The sequence below is a fragment of the Myripristis murdjan genome, chromosome 22 (genome assembly GCF_902150065.1).
Source record: "Myripristis murdjan chromosome 22, fMyrMur1.1, whole genome shotgun sequence".
Taxonomy (NCBI): Eukaryota; Metazoa; Chordata; class Actinopteri; order Holocentriformes; family Holocentridae; genus Myripristis; species Myripristis murdjan.
Window position 1 is genome coordinate 4,776,678 of NC_044001.1, and position 15,318 is coordinate 4,791,995.

Sequence of the window (15,318 nt, forward strand, 5' to 3'; positions counted from 1 at the left end):
TTTTACAGCGTTTATCATCTTTTCTGTGGCATTACAGTCAGTGGATGAAGTTGAGCGGTGACATGTGCAATAAAAAAGAAAGCATACATACAACTCAAATATGTTAAATTGACAAATTAATAAATGACTCTGAATCACATCGAACAATATCACAAAACTAACTGATGAGATTACATGACAGCTTAGGCTACAGTGGCAAAATAAACATGACTTGGAATATCAAAAATCCAGAATAAAACTACCCACTCAGCTCCTGTGCTCCCAAATCCCTGACATCCATGTATTTCAGATGCAGGTCCACGCGCTCTGTCAGTGCCGGGGGAACAACACAAGGCGGCTGAGCGCAGGCTGAAGCAAGGTGCAAGTATCACAGTCCAACTTTTGAGGAAAACTCAGCATGGAAAATGCAACAGGCAGTGAGTCAGTAACACATTCAGTTTTAATGCGACCCAGCTGCTGCCCACCTACTACAACATTTTTCGTAATGGGTGAACTATACCTTTAACAAAGAACTGGAAACCACTTTTTTCCAGTTTTAAACACTAAACAAAATGCTACCAGCATGCTCCTTGCATGGCATGGCTAAATTTATCTGGTACATTCACTGCTATACATTGTTCCAGGGTTACATTGCATTGTTTACTGTCATGTGCCTGTATTTTCCTTTCCCCTGTTAATTTAATCAGTTAAATCAAGATTACAGCACATTTCCAGGTGCATTTTGTTTCGTGGAGTATATTTCTCCATCTAGTGAATAATTGGGCAAAAGCAGCCCGGGTTTTGATGTCAGTGACTGAAAATTAAAGATCAAATGTTTTCCTTCTGCACTCCACATTTGTTTTGCAGCATCATTCAATCAGAAACCAACCGAGAGCTGAGGCAGGGATTGAAACTTCTTCCAAAGAAATGCAACTGCATTCTTGCTGTCTTGCTAACCCGCCCCTGGTTGCAACAAGTTCTTGGACTTCTCTGGGGGATGTCGCAAGTCATTTTGGGAAAATGAAGCGATTAATCACTGACAGAGCAATCATGGATGTTACAATATGCAGGCAGGTGTGAACAAGCTCCCTTTCATTTTAGTTAATCTTTCACCCCAACGCCTTTCAGATGAGCGGCTGCTGGAGGCTCACAGGAAAGACAGACAGAGCAAATAAATCAAACAACAGTTACACTTTTCTTCTGGCTTCCACTGAGCCATGGAAATGTGTTGCATGTATGTATCTAAAATTACTTCTATGAGCAAAACTGAAATCATGAAAAAAAAAAAGGAAAAATATCTAAATCCCTGGTGATGTGCAAGCAAATAACAGCAGGGCATGATGCACTAAAAATAAAGCCAGACACAAAGCTGATGGTGGGGGGTGAATGTTTTATTTATTATCACGTAGTAGGAGTGCTCTTCTTCTTGCCACTGCATTTCTCTGCAATAGTTTTCCACGTGTTGTGGAAGGCGACTCGGCCCATGAGCATGGTGATGGTGAAGTTGCGTCGGTACCATTCCCTGGCAAGCAAAACGGTGGGTGGAGGCGGCAGAGAATGAGAGCAAAGACAATGAAATTAAAGTTATATGAGACTGTACTGCAATTAAACATGGGATACAAAATAGGAGCATATTTAGAGTTTAGTTATATTTGGGTGACAGAAGAATGGAAAGTTATTCTACTGCTATGCTCATTTTAAGTTGCTCTAGATGAAAAAAATAATAACTTAAATGCCTAAAATGTAAACAAAACATATCCAATGGCCAAAAAATAATCAGGTCAAAGTATGTTTTGGACCATATTTATCCACATATACATTCAAATTCTGCTTTTATGGTCACATTTGATGCATGATGCCCTAGCAGCTGGCTTCCTTAAACTTTCACATGAACAATAATACTGGAGACAGAGGAGTGGGAATACATGCAAACTGAATTTGTGCTGTTTCTCCCTGCAGCATAATGTAATTAAGCTTGTTCTTCAGCCTTAATTTTGCTGGAAGCTCATTTGCATACGGATAAACTGTTTTAGGTGGACGGAAACAAACACAGCAACACTTCACAATGCTGTGTTACTGCATTCTTTTAATTTATCATAACCTCAAGCATCAGAGGGTAATATCAAGGGCACAAATGCGCCTCTCTTTATAGTGCAATCAAACTTCAGAGTTTAAAACCCACCCAGCGAGAAAAAAAAAAAAAAAAAAAAAAAAGGCTAATGCGGAGGTGATGCGCGTGGGTGGGAGCGCTCTCTTTTTCGGCGAGTCTATAACTTGGAGCGAGCCGGCTGCTTTGCAATTGTAATTCAAGGGAAGCTCTTCAAAGCCTGAGAGGTTTGTTGTTTTCCATATAGACGTTATAACAGACTAGATTAAATCCACCCACCGGCCCGATGGCATCATGGGAGACAGCCCGCTACAAAAGAAACTCACTTGTTGTAATTTGCATGTCTTTTTCTGTTTTTGTCCAAGAAGCTTTTGTAAAACACTGCCATTTCCTCGCTGTTGAGGGATCGCCGTCGTCCTGAGGGAGCAGAAGAAAGCGGAGAGGAGAACATATTATTCTCGTTCAGTTTCACCACCAGCTGTTGCATAAAGACGCTTCCGTTCACTGAGCTCTTACATTATCAGGTTATTGACTTTTCGCTCTGTTAGGCCTTTACCTGAGCAGCCTCCGTTTCTGATGAACGTTTGTCTGACAAAAATAGCTGAGGGGTTTGGAGTAAATTCATAATCTATGCAGGAGGGCTGTGTGCGGGAGTTTCTTTCATACTCGAGGATTTAATCGCCTTTTCTTCAAAGCGCCTGCACACAGGAGATTGGTGTGTGTGTAGAGGAGTCTTTACCTGTGGATAAGCCACCAGCCTTTAACAGTATAATGTACAGAGCAGCTGCATCTCCTCACCTTGCTCATCACGCTGAGACAAGCCTTTTGCCTTCAATTGTGAGATGATAAAAGCCTCCTTTTCCTGCAGGGAGAAAGAAACACAAATTCAAAATATCTTTGTGGGTAAATGCCAAACCATCTAAGGCATTTCAACTCGTGAACTTTTCAATACAGAATAATTTGGATAAGAAAGAGCACCCTGGATACAGCTGCACATTTCACCTTTCATCATCTTGATCCTTTGACAGTGGGTGCCACCTAAGACTAAATTCTCTTGTGCAATGCTGCCCTCTGCTGGTGATGATAGGAAGTTTTTATATTTGCATATATTTGACCATAATACCTTCAATTTGCATTAGAGCTTCACGAGGCATACACATTCCATGACATTACAGATTAATTAACATGATTAATAAAGATGGCAGTGATGATGGGATGCACGTGGAGGTTCAGTGCGAGGTCAGAGGTCAACCACAGGGCAGCAGCTGGTAGAGACTCTGCAGCATGAATCCAGATTGTCTGATCCACTCCATTATTTGAAAAGTGTTTTTTTTTCCCGAATATATCCTGCTGAATTCCAGGGAAATGTGTATAAAATGGTGCTCAAGATGTGTAGATATTTTCTATCTGATGTGATGCCGCAGCCATAAAACAACGGCTTCTTGATAGCCAGCAGATTCACAATACGGATGTGACACTGTTGTACAATATGTAACAGGTTTTTTTTCCCTGACTTTTAAGCTGCATAAGGGGAAATTTAAGGGGAAATCTGAGTTTAAGGTGACTAGTATAATTTTACTTAGAGATGGCTTTACACGGTAAACTGGAACTGAACTTCAGGTCTGTGTAACTTGTCTGGATGTTTTGCAGGAGAACCGTCTAAATAAAATCATGAAATGAGTTTGCATCATCATTTGGAATGATGAGTCTGGTGATACAGCAACAGGAAAAAATTTAACAAGCACTTAATGTCATACAACTGAAATTTTTTTGCCAGGAAAAAAAAACATATGACAGCCAGTACAAAGTCGCCTAAATCACATTTTTTTCTGCAAATGTGACAAATGTGATAAGATTGCTTAAAAAAAAAAAAAAAAAAAAAAAACACTGAATATGACACCTTTAATTCCAATTTGGGCCACTTTCATATGAGGTTGATTGATATGATTCCTGCTGATGTGAGGCTGTGTGAACACTCAGATCAGAATTCATGTGTTTTTTTTCTCCACTGAGCATCTTCACCTCACCAGCTGTTCACTGATTGACACAGGAGGTTGCATGCACACAAATTTTCCACTATTACCCCAAATATGACAATATTCCAGATTTGATATGGGTAACGTAAACAGCATATTCTGTTAGGATATTCCCAATAAGGCCTTTTTCTGAATGTAGCATTTTCCGATTAAGACATTTGCGATATCCCGGTATTATCTGGGTCTTAGGAGCGTTTTCTGGTCTTGCATACGGTGAGTTAGGAATATGCCGCTCAGTTTTTACCACAGTTTACGATACACAGCCTATTGCCTATTTACGGTCAGCTGTGTGTGTGTGTAAACAAACCAACTAGCCAACAGTTTGGGGTAGTGATGCATTCACAAAATAAAAGCCCACATTTCTGGTGGGAAGGAGAAACACACCTACTTTTAAACACCATGAAAGACTTAGACACCAACAGGTTTTTTTTTTGAATATGCACAAATATTTCAACACCGACCTTTTTAATGAGGTGGGTGAACGAATGAAAGAGGGAGGCTGTGTTTGCACGGTCAAACAACTCAGAGTACGCACGGCTGCATGTAAACGGGAATATTAATGGAATATTAATCTTCATTAGCCATGTAAACAGCTTAGTGGGGATACTGTCTTTTTCAATCAAAGCCCTTTTTTGCCTTCCTACCCGCAGCCTAAACTGCTGACGGACTGCCACAGCAAACAATTTAAAAAATGAACATCTGCACCTCTCTCTCATTAACTGTGATGATGGACTGTTGTGTTAATGACATGTTTGGTTGTTCAGAATCAGCAGTGTCAGATACAGGTCACATACAAAGATGAATGTGAAGAGAAAAAAAAAAGAAAAATCAGAATTGGGTGACTTTCAGCGTTTGTGGGAATGCAGCCTGAGCTCCTAGCAGCATCACAGCCTCAGGTGCCGGTCAGCAGCTGAATAAAAAAAAGACCATTTCCATGAAGAACTGTGTGTTTACGGTGTTTGAGTGCCGACCTTGCTGAAGGTGACGTTCTGCATGGTCCAGAAGTTGTGGTTCCACTCCTCCGTCTCCTGCCTCAGCTTCCTCAGACGCCTCTCCAGCTCCGTCTCGTTCTCCGGGATGTGGTAGATGATGGGCCGCAGGTTTGACAGATGGTTTGGTGGACCGATCCAGTCGCGTGTGGAGTCGGCTGCCGGCCTGAAGTTAGATCTCTGCACAGAACAAAGCCCGAGCACAGCCTTTTGAGTCTTTTTTACTGTGAAACAATGAATTTTTGCACACTATATCACTCTTTGTTTGCTGCTGCTTTGACCCAGACTCTTTTAAAAACAGATTCTGGATCTCAAGTAAATCCCTGCTTCAATAAAAGCCTAATAAATAAATAAAACTTTTTGCTGGGACGCTGAGGTTTTCCTTCTATCTCTGACTGACATAACACAACAGCAACTGAGCCGACATCCATTTCATTTAGCTTTGATTTTCTGCGGTAAACACTGGCGCTGCGTTTCATTAGTGGTTTAACTCCCCGCCGCCATCACAAGTGTCTTTCCATTCATCCGAAGAACTGAAGTGAACTCTGTGAGATCTACAGAAGCCCTAAGAGGTCACACTTTGAATTATGTTTTAATGCCATTATCTCGAGATCACAAGTTAATCATTGTGACAACAGGTTAATTATCCCAACCTGTTACTCCCACTCCTCTTCCCTACCTATAAATTAACCCATTATGCTGAAAAATGAGTTTTATTACCACACCATAAATAATTAACTTGTGATCTCGAGATAAGTGTTACAGTACAGCGCTTCTTCTCCTCGACCAGTCCAGTCGCCTGGAAGAAATGTTGGCATTTTAAATTTCTGCAAACCAAGGATACGTTGTGATGTCATGATTTCAAGTTTCGTGACGTGAAAAAGTGAGAGCCATGTTTGTGTTTAGCTACGGTTTTATAACTAATATTAGCAATCGTGAGCTAACATTTCATAACGTTAACCGTGACCTTTTCCTAACCTTAACCAAGTAGTTTTGGTTAAATAGCTAACGAGCATGTTACGACTGTTGTCGTGTTCAGTTTTTTGTTGGAGTGTGTGCTCTGTTCTTTTTGCCCTATCTTTGTTTTAGCAAGTGTGCTCTGAGCGACGCGGGATTGGCTGAGGCTCTCCAGTCCCTGGATTGGCTGATTGTTCAGGAGAAGAGCTATATAAGGCCCAAGATGGAGACAGTCAAGGCAGCAGCAGGCTCTCCTCGTGCTCCAGCCAGCCATCTCTTTGTTGTTTGCTCCAGTGTTGTGAAAGTTTGTGTTTAGAGCACTAGGGGTGAACTGCCATTTTAGTTAACCCCATTTTTCTCCTGTTTATGTTAAGATAGGGAGGTAAGTGTTTGTTGTTTGGTTTCTTTGTTAGGGTTAGAATTTGTTTCTTTTCAGTTAGAACTGTTTTGTTTGTTAGGTTGGCCTTAGTTCACCCTGAAGTTACAATGATATTATTTTTGTGCACTATTTTCTCTCAGTTTGTTAATAAAAATTGTTCACTTTGAGAAGCTGTCCTCCTGGCTACTTGGGACCAGGGGAAGATGGGGCCTTACTCATGTTGTGTCTCAGCACACCTAGACTAGGCATAACAAGCATTTGAACATATTTAGTGGTTTGCAGAAATGTAAAGTGGCAACATTTATTATTTTGTTGTCGCTGCATTTCTTTTTCTTTGCGGTAGTTTTTCCATCTTATTCTGCCCAAATCTGCACAGCCGATGACTTTTTGATGACTCACATTTTTCCGCATTTAACCCGCTCTTGGCCCAGGTGTGTGCAGTTTAATTACTGCACACACCTGGGTCAAATGTGGATGTTAATTACTGCAGTCAATCACAGTTTAATTGACATGAAACAGCCCCATGATGACAATTTCCCTGCTTTCTTCCCAGCCACTGGATAAAAGCCAGATTTCAGAAAGGCGTCTGTCCTGCAGCGGTTTGGTCTGATCTCCCAGAGGCCTCGGCGTGACGTCTGCCATTACGCATCGCCAAAGGCCTCATGGGAAATCTGCAAGGGCAAATGGCACGACTAATGAAACGTCTGCCTTTCCTGCTGCACAGGAAGTGATGCGCTTTACGTTTCCAGTTCGTTTGGAATAAACAGAACAACAGCGAGAAAAAAAATCAACAAGTCATTTAGTCTCATATTAAGTGTTTAAAATCTTGTTTTTCTTAAAACAAGGTAAAGTGGGGTGAGATAATCCCACTTGTTTCCAGTGCAGTGTAACTTGTTTCAGGAATTTTTCTGGGAACCAGTATAAATCTGATGAAAAAAACACAGATTAAGGCAGATTAGACACTAGGATTAAGAAAATGACACTTGATTCAAGAAAATTCTGGAAACAAGTGGGATTATCTCCCCACACTGGCTGATTTCTTTTTGCTTGTTTGAAGAAAAACAAGATTTTAAGCCTGAATATGAGACTAAATGAGTTAAGATGGAGATATTTTTGCAGCGTGGGTAGAAACTCAGACGCCACAGAGCTTGACACACAGATTGACAGGTGATGAAACACCACAGCAGTGAGGATTTAGCACCAAAGATGGAGGGAAAAAAAAAAAAAAAAAAACAAGGACCTCACAGATTAATTACCACTTCAAATGAAGCTGAAATCACTTTATGTAATCAGTGTTGGTAAGTGAATCACTGCATCGACACTGAACAGAGCTGCTTGAAATTTTGGGACTCTGGACAAAATAAGGCTCTGTGGGGGTGTGTGTGGTGAAGCCAGGGAGGCGTGGTGTGTGTGTGTGTGTGTGGGAGAAGTGAAACTAGATTACAAAAATGAAATTTAAAATAGAGCACAAAGTAGGACAGTAGCAGGAAATTGGCTTCCTGCACAGGACGACTGTGACTGCCAGAGGATTCAGGCGGACAAGATTACAGCCGCAGTGACGAAACACCTCAACTGTGCAGGTGAGTTCATATTTGTCTGTTAACAGCTGAGCTTTGCAAACACAGGCACACACAAACACACAGACACACACACACACAGAGGCATGCAGATAACGTCACGTGACTTTATTAAGCTGAAGGCTGCTTATCATGTGTGAGCAGACATGCATGATGAGAGGAGCAAAAGCAAAGAGGGGCAGAGCAGCTTCCAGGACAAAGGGACGGGCGAGCAGGTACAGGCGCCTTTTAACGACATCAGGAGTTTGACTTCAACTCCTGACAAACAGTTAAACAGCTAATAATTAATAATAAACACTGAAGAGCTCAGGGCAGAACTTTATTCTACTGGTGCAGTCTTTATAAGTCACTTTAAATAAGAAAAAGTCATCTTGGCAACTGGGCTATCACAATATTTATGACCAAAAACCTTAATCATCAATACTGTGACCATATTGTAAAGACTGGTGCTTTCATAAGATATTTACAAAATGAGATTACTGATAAACACTAATTAATAGTGTGGATATAATGACCAAGAAGTCAACAGAACAGCCTAATAACTTCATAAAACTGCATCACTTCACTGTAATGCAGCGTTTTAAACCAGAGGAGACAACACTTATCCCACATATATTAAGATATCCAAAATCCCAGATGATACCTAGTCTTGCATCACGATATTTATAAAATTGATATATCGCCTAACTCTTATAATGTCACTTGAATTTCTAAAAATGCATTTAAGTCAGAGTGCAAAGCCTACAATTTACGACATGTTAATTTGCATGGGGGGGAAATGCCATTACTTTAGTTATTTTTGTATAAATGGTGGAATAAATAAATGTCATGGCAACGCAGATTGGGGACGCAGGACGCAGAACGCAGCAGGCTGGCAAAATGTCCCTGTCGGTGAGTTGGACACGACATGTCACCGTCGAGACGTCCCGTAGCGGTGGGTGTTTGTGCTGTGTGGTGTTCGGGACGGTGTTCGGACAAACCTTGGTCGCCCTGTCCGGTTTGGAGCTGCACCGGCGGCTGCCCGCTGCCGAGAAACCCAAACCGTGTGTGCGCACCGGAGCCTGCAGGTCCACACGGCATCGAGTCCGCCATAACGCACCGCCCGCTGCCGTCCACGCCATTTACAAACACACTCACTCTTTACGCGTTTGGCCTAAAACAATAATAATAATCCTCTAATGCGACATCTTGCACAGTTCGCACTCAGTCGCACATTTCTCCAGGTTGGTGTCCTTCGTCAACACACGCGGTCACGTGAACCAGTCAGAAAATGTTGGACGACCAAAAATACACACCTTTAATTAACGGTAAATAAACGACTTCAACCGCTGGCACAAACTAATCACATATGCATTGTTTGTGTTTTTGATAGTCGACAACATGTTTGTGGACATGCTTGCAGCCGAGCTCGTATTTCGCCGCGCAGAGGGTTTTAATACCACTTTTCTATAATAACAAACTCCGCTGAAGTGAAGTTTGTTTTACGTTGGATGCTCGTTAAGTGTGAGCACCTGAAACTGCTGCTTTTAAAAAAAGGTTGACTATTGTTGAAATGTCTTCTCTCTTACTATTATTACACAGTGCATGTTTTGTAACAATAAGGAGAGGAAGAAGAATAAGTTTTATCTCTTGAAACACCTTTAAAAAAAAGAGTTTGCAAAGTGTTTTTGACAGACACGGCAAAAGCAGAATAATCAGAAAGCTGTGCAGAAACAAGAGCAAGACAAAATGAAGGCAAAAATCAAGATAAGTTAAAAACAAGAAAACAAGATGTAAAACACAGTACAGAGGAAAACAGAATGCTGATAGATAAATAAGATAAAAAGCAGTAAAGACAGATTTTTATTATATTTATATAGTATTAAATTTGAAAAAAAAAATAGCTAAGTAATTAAGTAATACTACAATTGCAAGAATGAAAGTAACATTAAATAAATAAAATAAAAGGAAACAGCATATCAAGGCAAAGCTATAAAAGTTGGTTTTGAGAAGCGATTCAAATGAAGTTACTGATTCTGCAAGTTTAAAACGCAGAGTCTGACAACAGTCGAGTCACGTCAGTTTCAGGTGTGTTTATAAAAAAAAAAAATACACAGAAGTACGGTAATTTGTTTTTTGAATCCAAATTTCAGACGTTACTGTAACATGCCTTACTTAAGTAGTCTACAAAGATCCAGACGGGAGACATCTCTAGCTCTGTATTCTTTTATTGACCGGCAGCTCTGCACACCTGCATACCCCCCCCCCGTGCGTCCCCGTATATGTTCCCCCTACCACTCCGTACACACACGTTCCTTCTACACATTTGCTCCCGCTACATCTCCCCCCTTTAGTTAACTGTCAGACATTCTTACAAGAGCTACTTTTGTTTTGTTTTGTTTTTTTACTGCATTTAGAAATCAACTTGAACAGTAAACATAAATAGTTAACCTGAGCATTAAACATTCAAGTAAACCACATTAATTCACCTTTCTACTCCTTTGTTTTTTTTTTTTTTTGTTTGTTTTTTTCAGAAGTGCATAACAACACATGCTCTGGTCAACTTCTACCATAACACGTAACCACTGTAAAGAACAACATTGTTTTCTTTTTTTTTTTTTTTTTTTTTTTTTTAACAAACATTGCACATGAATGTCTTTCCTCTCTAGGGATCGGGGTAGACTACCCGTGTCCCGAAGCTGTGCAGGGATTATTCTGCCCTATTAACAAAATCACAGCTTCCTATCTAGCCTATAAATCAAGTCTTTTTGGTGGTTTTATGGTCCGGCCTGATCTAGTCTCTCTGGGAGTCTCTGGAATGACCCTAATGTGAGATCGGTTTCTCCTGAGACTTCCTGAGGGCAGGTCTATGTTGTAAGACCTCGGTGTCTGAGCTGGACCAATGACAGTCCCTGCTTCTTTCATGTTCTTCACCCAGACTCTTTGTCCTGGTCTGAGCTCTTGTCTTGTCTTTGTGTTATGTCTTTTGTCAAACCAGGAGGCCTGTTTCTCTTTTAAGTCCTGATCCCTCCTGCGGAAAGCCTGGAGGTCAGGCCATCCTGGCTGTAGCTTCTCCTTACTGACAGGCAGGGTTGTCCTGATGTTGCGGCCCATCAGTAGCTGCGCAGGGGATGATCCCTGTGACAACGGAGTGGCTCTGTAGGCCATGAGAGCCTTGTGTGGATCCTCCCCCCTTTTCAGGAGAGCTTTCACAGTCCTCACAGCCCTCTCAGCCTCCCCATTACTTTGAGGATAGTGGGGGCTGCTGGTCGTATGTGTAAAGTCATAGTCTCTGGCGAAGGCTGCAAACTCTGCTGCAGAGAACTGGGGGCCGTTGTCCGTGACCACAGTCTCTGGGACCCCATGACGTGCAAAAATAGATTTCAGCTTTCCTGTCACATGGGCTGTAGTGGTGGTGGTAAGGTTAGCCACTTCAATATAGCGTGAGTAATAGTCTACAACCACAAGGTACCTTGCATTGTCCCATTGGAAAAGGTCCGCCGCCACACGCTGCCATGGTCGCTCTGGCAATGGAGTCGTCAGCAGCGGCTCTGGTGCATTGTGGGCCTCACGTGCACAGATTGCACAATTTTTCACTCTCTGTTTAATCTGTGTGGTCAGACCCGGCCACCACATTGACTGCTGTGCTCTAGCGGCACATTTTGTCACACCTTGGTGACCTTCGTGTAGTTTGTTGAGCATTTCCTCTTGCATTGTGACAGGGATGACGATTCTTTCGCCTTTCATCAGTAGTCCATCCGCAATCAGCAGGTCCTGGTGATACTGCCAGTACGGCTGCAGTTGAGGCGGAAGTGCTTTTTTGTTTAGAGGCCAACCTGTCAGCACCATGTGTTTCAGTCTTGTGCAGACATCATCTGCATCCTGCACAGTCCTGAGCTGCACCAGCCTCTGCTCTGACGCCGGCAAGTGCTCCATTAGGAGGTTGATGGACGCACACACATCCTGTTCCAGTTGTTCGTCCTCTGATGTAGGCGGGGCTTGGATCGGTGCTCTGGAAAGCGCATCTGCTGTGATCAACTTCTTTCCAGGCACATGTTCAATCCTGTAGGTAAAACGGAGCAGTCGCAGCCTGAATCTCAGAATGCGAGGCGGCAAGTCGTCTAGCGCTCTGCTGCCTAGCAGGGAGATGAGAGGCTTGTGATCCGTCTGTATCAGAAAGTCCATCCCTATCAGGTAAGACCGGAAACGCTCACACGCCCAGGTTAGCGCGAGCGCTTCCTTTTCTATCTGGGCGTATCTGCGCTCCGTGGTCGTCATGCTGCGTGATATAAAGGCAACTGGCCGCCACTCTCCAGACGGTTGCATCTGAGACAGAACTCCTCCCAACCCAAAGGAGGAAGCGTCTGCTGCAACTTTTGTCTCTCTGTTCAGGCTGTACTGTGCCAGAACTGCTGGCGAGCTCAGTTCCCTCCTCAGCTCATCGAATGCTCTCTGCTGCGCACTCCCCCACACCCACTCTGTGTCTGTCTTGAGCAGCTCACGTAATGGTTGTGTAAGCTCCGCTATACGTGGAGAAAACTTTCCCACATAGTTAACCATGCCCAGAAATCTTTTCACATCAGCCGCGTCTTTGGGCACTGGCATCTCCGTTATTGCCTTAATCTTGCCTGGGTCTGCCTCAATGCCTTGTGCACTGACGATGTGGCCCAGGAACTTGACCCTGTCAACTGCAAAGTGACACTTGTCGTTGTTGAGCGTCAGGCCCTCTTCTTGGAGCCGCTCCAACACTTTGTGCAGCCTGTGGTCATGTTGTTGACGCGTTGAACCAAAGACGAGGATGTCATCGGCATGACACACAGTACCTTCCAACCCTGTGAGCATCTGTGTCAGCCGCTTTTGAAAATGTTCTGGTGCTGCTGAAATCCCAAATGGCAGCCTCTTGTAGCAGTACCTCCCGAAAGGAGTGATGAATGTGGTCAGGGGGACTGATTCTGGATGTAAGGGTATCTGCCAGAACCCGGCCGTGGCATCCAGCTTTGTAAAGACAGTTGCCCCCGCGAGCTTGGCTAGGGTCTCATCCACGGCTGGCAAGATATGTCTTTCTCGGCAGATATATTCGTTCAGATGGGTCATGTCGGAGCAGATCCTGATTTTTTCTCCGGGTTTTGGTGCCACCACCATACCTGCGCACCACTCAGTAGCCTCTTCGATGGGCATAATTACCCCCATTTTCTCCATCCTCTGGAGCTCCCCTTTGACTTTGTCATTTAATGGCAGAGGCACGCGTCGTGGCAGCGACAATGCATAGGGCTTGGCGTCCTCCTTGAGCTTAATTCTGTACTCCCCTTTTAGACAGCCCAGTCCTGTGAAGACCTTGGGATATAGTTTCTTCATGTCAGCCTCTAGCTCTCTAACATTGTCGACCAGATGCAGCAGCTTCAGATCTGAGATAGCAGGAAATCCCAGCAGAGGAGTAGCTAACTTTTGTACCACATACACTGGTTGTGTAGTCATCCTGTCTTTATATGCCATCACTCCATCAAACTGACCTTTCACCTGTAGAGGTTCATTGCTGGGCCCACACAGTGGTATCGTTGCTTTGATGAGTGGGCCATGACGTTCTTTTGAGTATGTGGTAGCTGGGATGACTGTTGCATCTGCCCCTGTATCCAGCTTGAAGGTGATATCATGACCATTCACTTTCAGTGTCTTTTTCCAATTTTTAGGTTTCTTTCCTGTGGACACCGCTCCCAGGAAAAGAGTGTCCTCTTCTTCCTCTTCGACTACTGCACCTACTCTACCTGACCTGCAAACAGCTGCAAAATGTCCTTTCTTATGACATTTTCTACATTCTGCTTCCCGTGCAGTACAGTTGTTCAGGGAGTGTGCTGGTCCTTTTCCACATCGTCCACAGCTTTTCTGTCCTTTTTGGAAATTCTTTTGTCCCTTTCCGTAGGTTGTCTTCCCTGTCTGGTATTCTCTGTGTGTCTTTTTCTTGAATTTCAGTGAGTCCACGTTTGTCTCTTTCTGCTCTGAAGTATTTGTTTCTCTCACTATAGTTTGCTGTTTCTTAATTTCTTCATGTTGTCTTATCACAGTGACTGCTTTTTCCAAAGTTAATTCACTGTTCATTTGTAGTCTTTCGGACAGGCCGTGATGTCTTATCCCTACCACCAACCTGTCTCTGATCATCTCATCCTGCAGTGGGCCATATTGACAGTGCTCTGCTAGCTTATAAACCGCAGCAATGAAGGCTTCAGCTGATTCTCCTGGCTCTTGGCTTCTCTTATTGAAACGAGCCCTTTCATAAATCACATTATGTTTGCATATGAAGTACTTATCAAAGGCTTCCTTTACTGGCCTATACTTCTTTTGGTCTTCAGCACTCAAGCCTAGCGTGCCCAAAATGTCATCAGCTTTATCGCCCATAGTATATATTAATGAGTTCACCTGATATTCCTCCTCCTTACTGTCAAGTCCTGCAGCCATCCGAAACCTCTCAAACCGACGACTCCAGGTTGGCCAGTTAGCAAAGTCTGAGAAATCGAAGTGTTCTGGTGGGTTTATGGAGAAAAGGGAATCCATACTTCTTCTTCTTTTTTTTTTCTTTTTCTTTTCTTTCTTTCTTTTTTTTTTTTTTTTTAAGCAGACTCACTGCGTTGTCTCTTAACTTCCCGCGCCGCAACACGCTCCCTCGCCGTCCGTCTCACTAGCTATTTACTAACTGCACTCGGTTTCTAACCGCAGGTTAGCGTTAGCTTAGCTTCGCGCCGACCGGGACTCGCGGTTCGCGGTTAATTATTTATGTATTTAACACGCCCGACAACTTCTTCCGAGCGACTATGAGAGACGGGATTCAGTACTCTTCTGACACCATGTAACATGCCTTACTTAAGTAGTCTACAAAGATCCAGACGGGAGACATCTCTAGCTCTGTATTCTTTTATTGACCGGCAGCTCTGCACACCTGCATACCCCCCCCCCCCGTGCGTCCCCGTATATGTTCCCCCTACCACTCCGTACACACACGTTCCTTCTACACATTTGCTCCCGCTACAGTTACAAGGTAAAAAAAAAAAAAAAAAAAAAAAAAAAAAAAAAAAAGTGTGGCTAGCCAGCGACCAGACCTGCAGCTTGTGAACAGGCAGGGCAGGCAACTGCTTGGGGCCCCAAGCCGACAGGGGGCCCCTGAGACTTGGGGCCCGAGGCCTGTTTTTACCGAAATGTCTCAAAAATGTATTGGCCGCAGTGACCGCACCACCCTCCCCCTTAAACAACAGCGGGCGATTTGCAGTGACAGCTCAAGGCAGAATCTGAACCAGTGCAGAAAAAGTGCTGATGATGTGGATTATTT

General features: G+C 43.3%; 2 protein-coding genes across 2 annotated transcripts in view; one reads left to right on the top strand and one right to left on the bottom strand.

The window, feature by feature from the left end:
- Positions 1–9,309, bottom strand: coa8 (cytochrome c oxidase assembly factor 8). Its single transcript, XM_030044190.1, has 5 exons — positions 9,005–9,309; positions 5,094–5,291; positions 2,885–2,948; positions 2,413–2,503; positions 1–1,501 (listed from the first exon to the last, which is right to left on the bottom strand). The coding sequence occupies exons 1-5, from the start codon at positions 9,143–9,145 to the stop codon at positions 1,381–1,383; spliced, it is 615 nt and encodes a 204-aa protein (XP_029900050.1). The 5' UTR covers positions 9,146–9,309; the 3' UTR covers positions 1–1,380.
- The window catches only part of bag5 (BCL2 associated athanogene 5), a 23,143-nt gene continuing 16,012 nt past the window's right edge, over positions 8,188–15,318 (top strand). Inside the window, exon 1 of the mRNA XM_030044189.1 lies at positions 8,188–8,239. The gene's annotated coding sequence lies outside the window, so the exon portion shown is untranslated. The remainder of the gene's footprint in view (positions 8,240–15,318) is intronic.

What these genes read in the sequence shown, in the direction of transcription:
- coa8 (XM_030044190.1), bottom strand. Translation starts at nt 9,145, where the DNA reads ATGGCGTGGACGGCAGCGGGCGGTGCGTTATGGCGGACTCGATGCCGT. An exon ending in AGAACGTCACCTTCAGCAAG is followed by an intron (nt 2,949 to 5,093) that starts GTCGGCACTCAA and finishes TTCTCCCTGCAG; the next exon opens with GAAAAGGAGGCTTTTATCAT. An exon ending in AGACATGCAAATTACAACAA is followed by an intron (nt 1,502 to 2,412) that starts GTGAGTTTCTTT and finishes TTTGCTTGCCAG; the next exon opens with GGAATGGTACCGACGCAACT.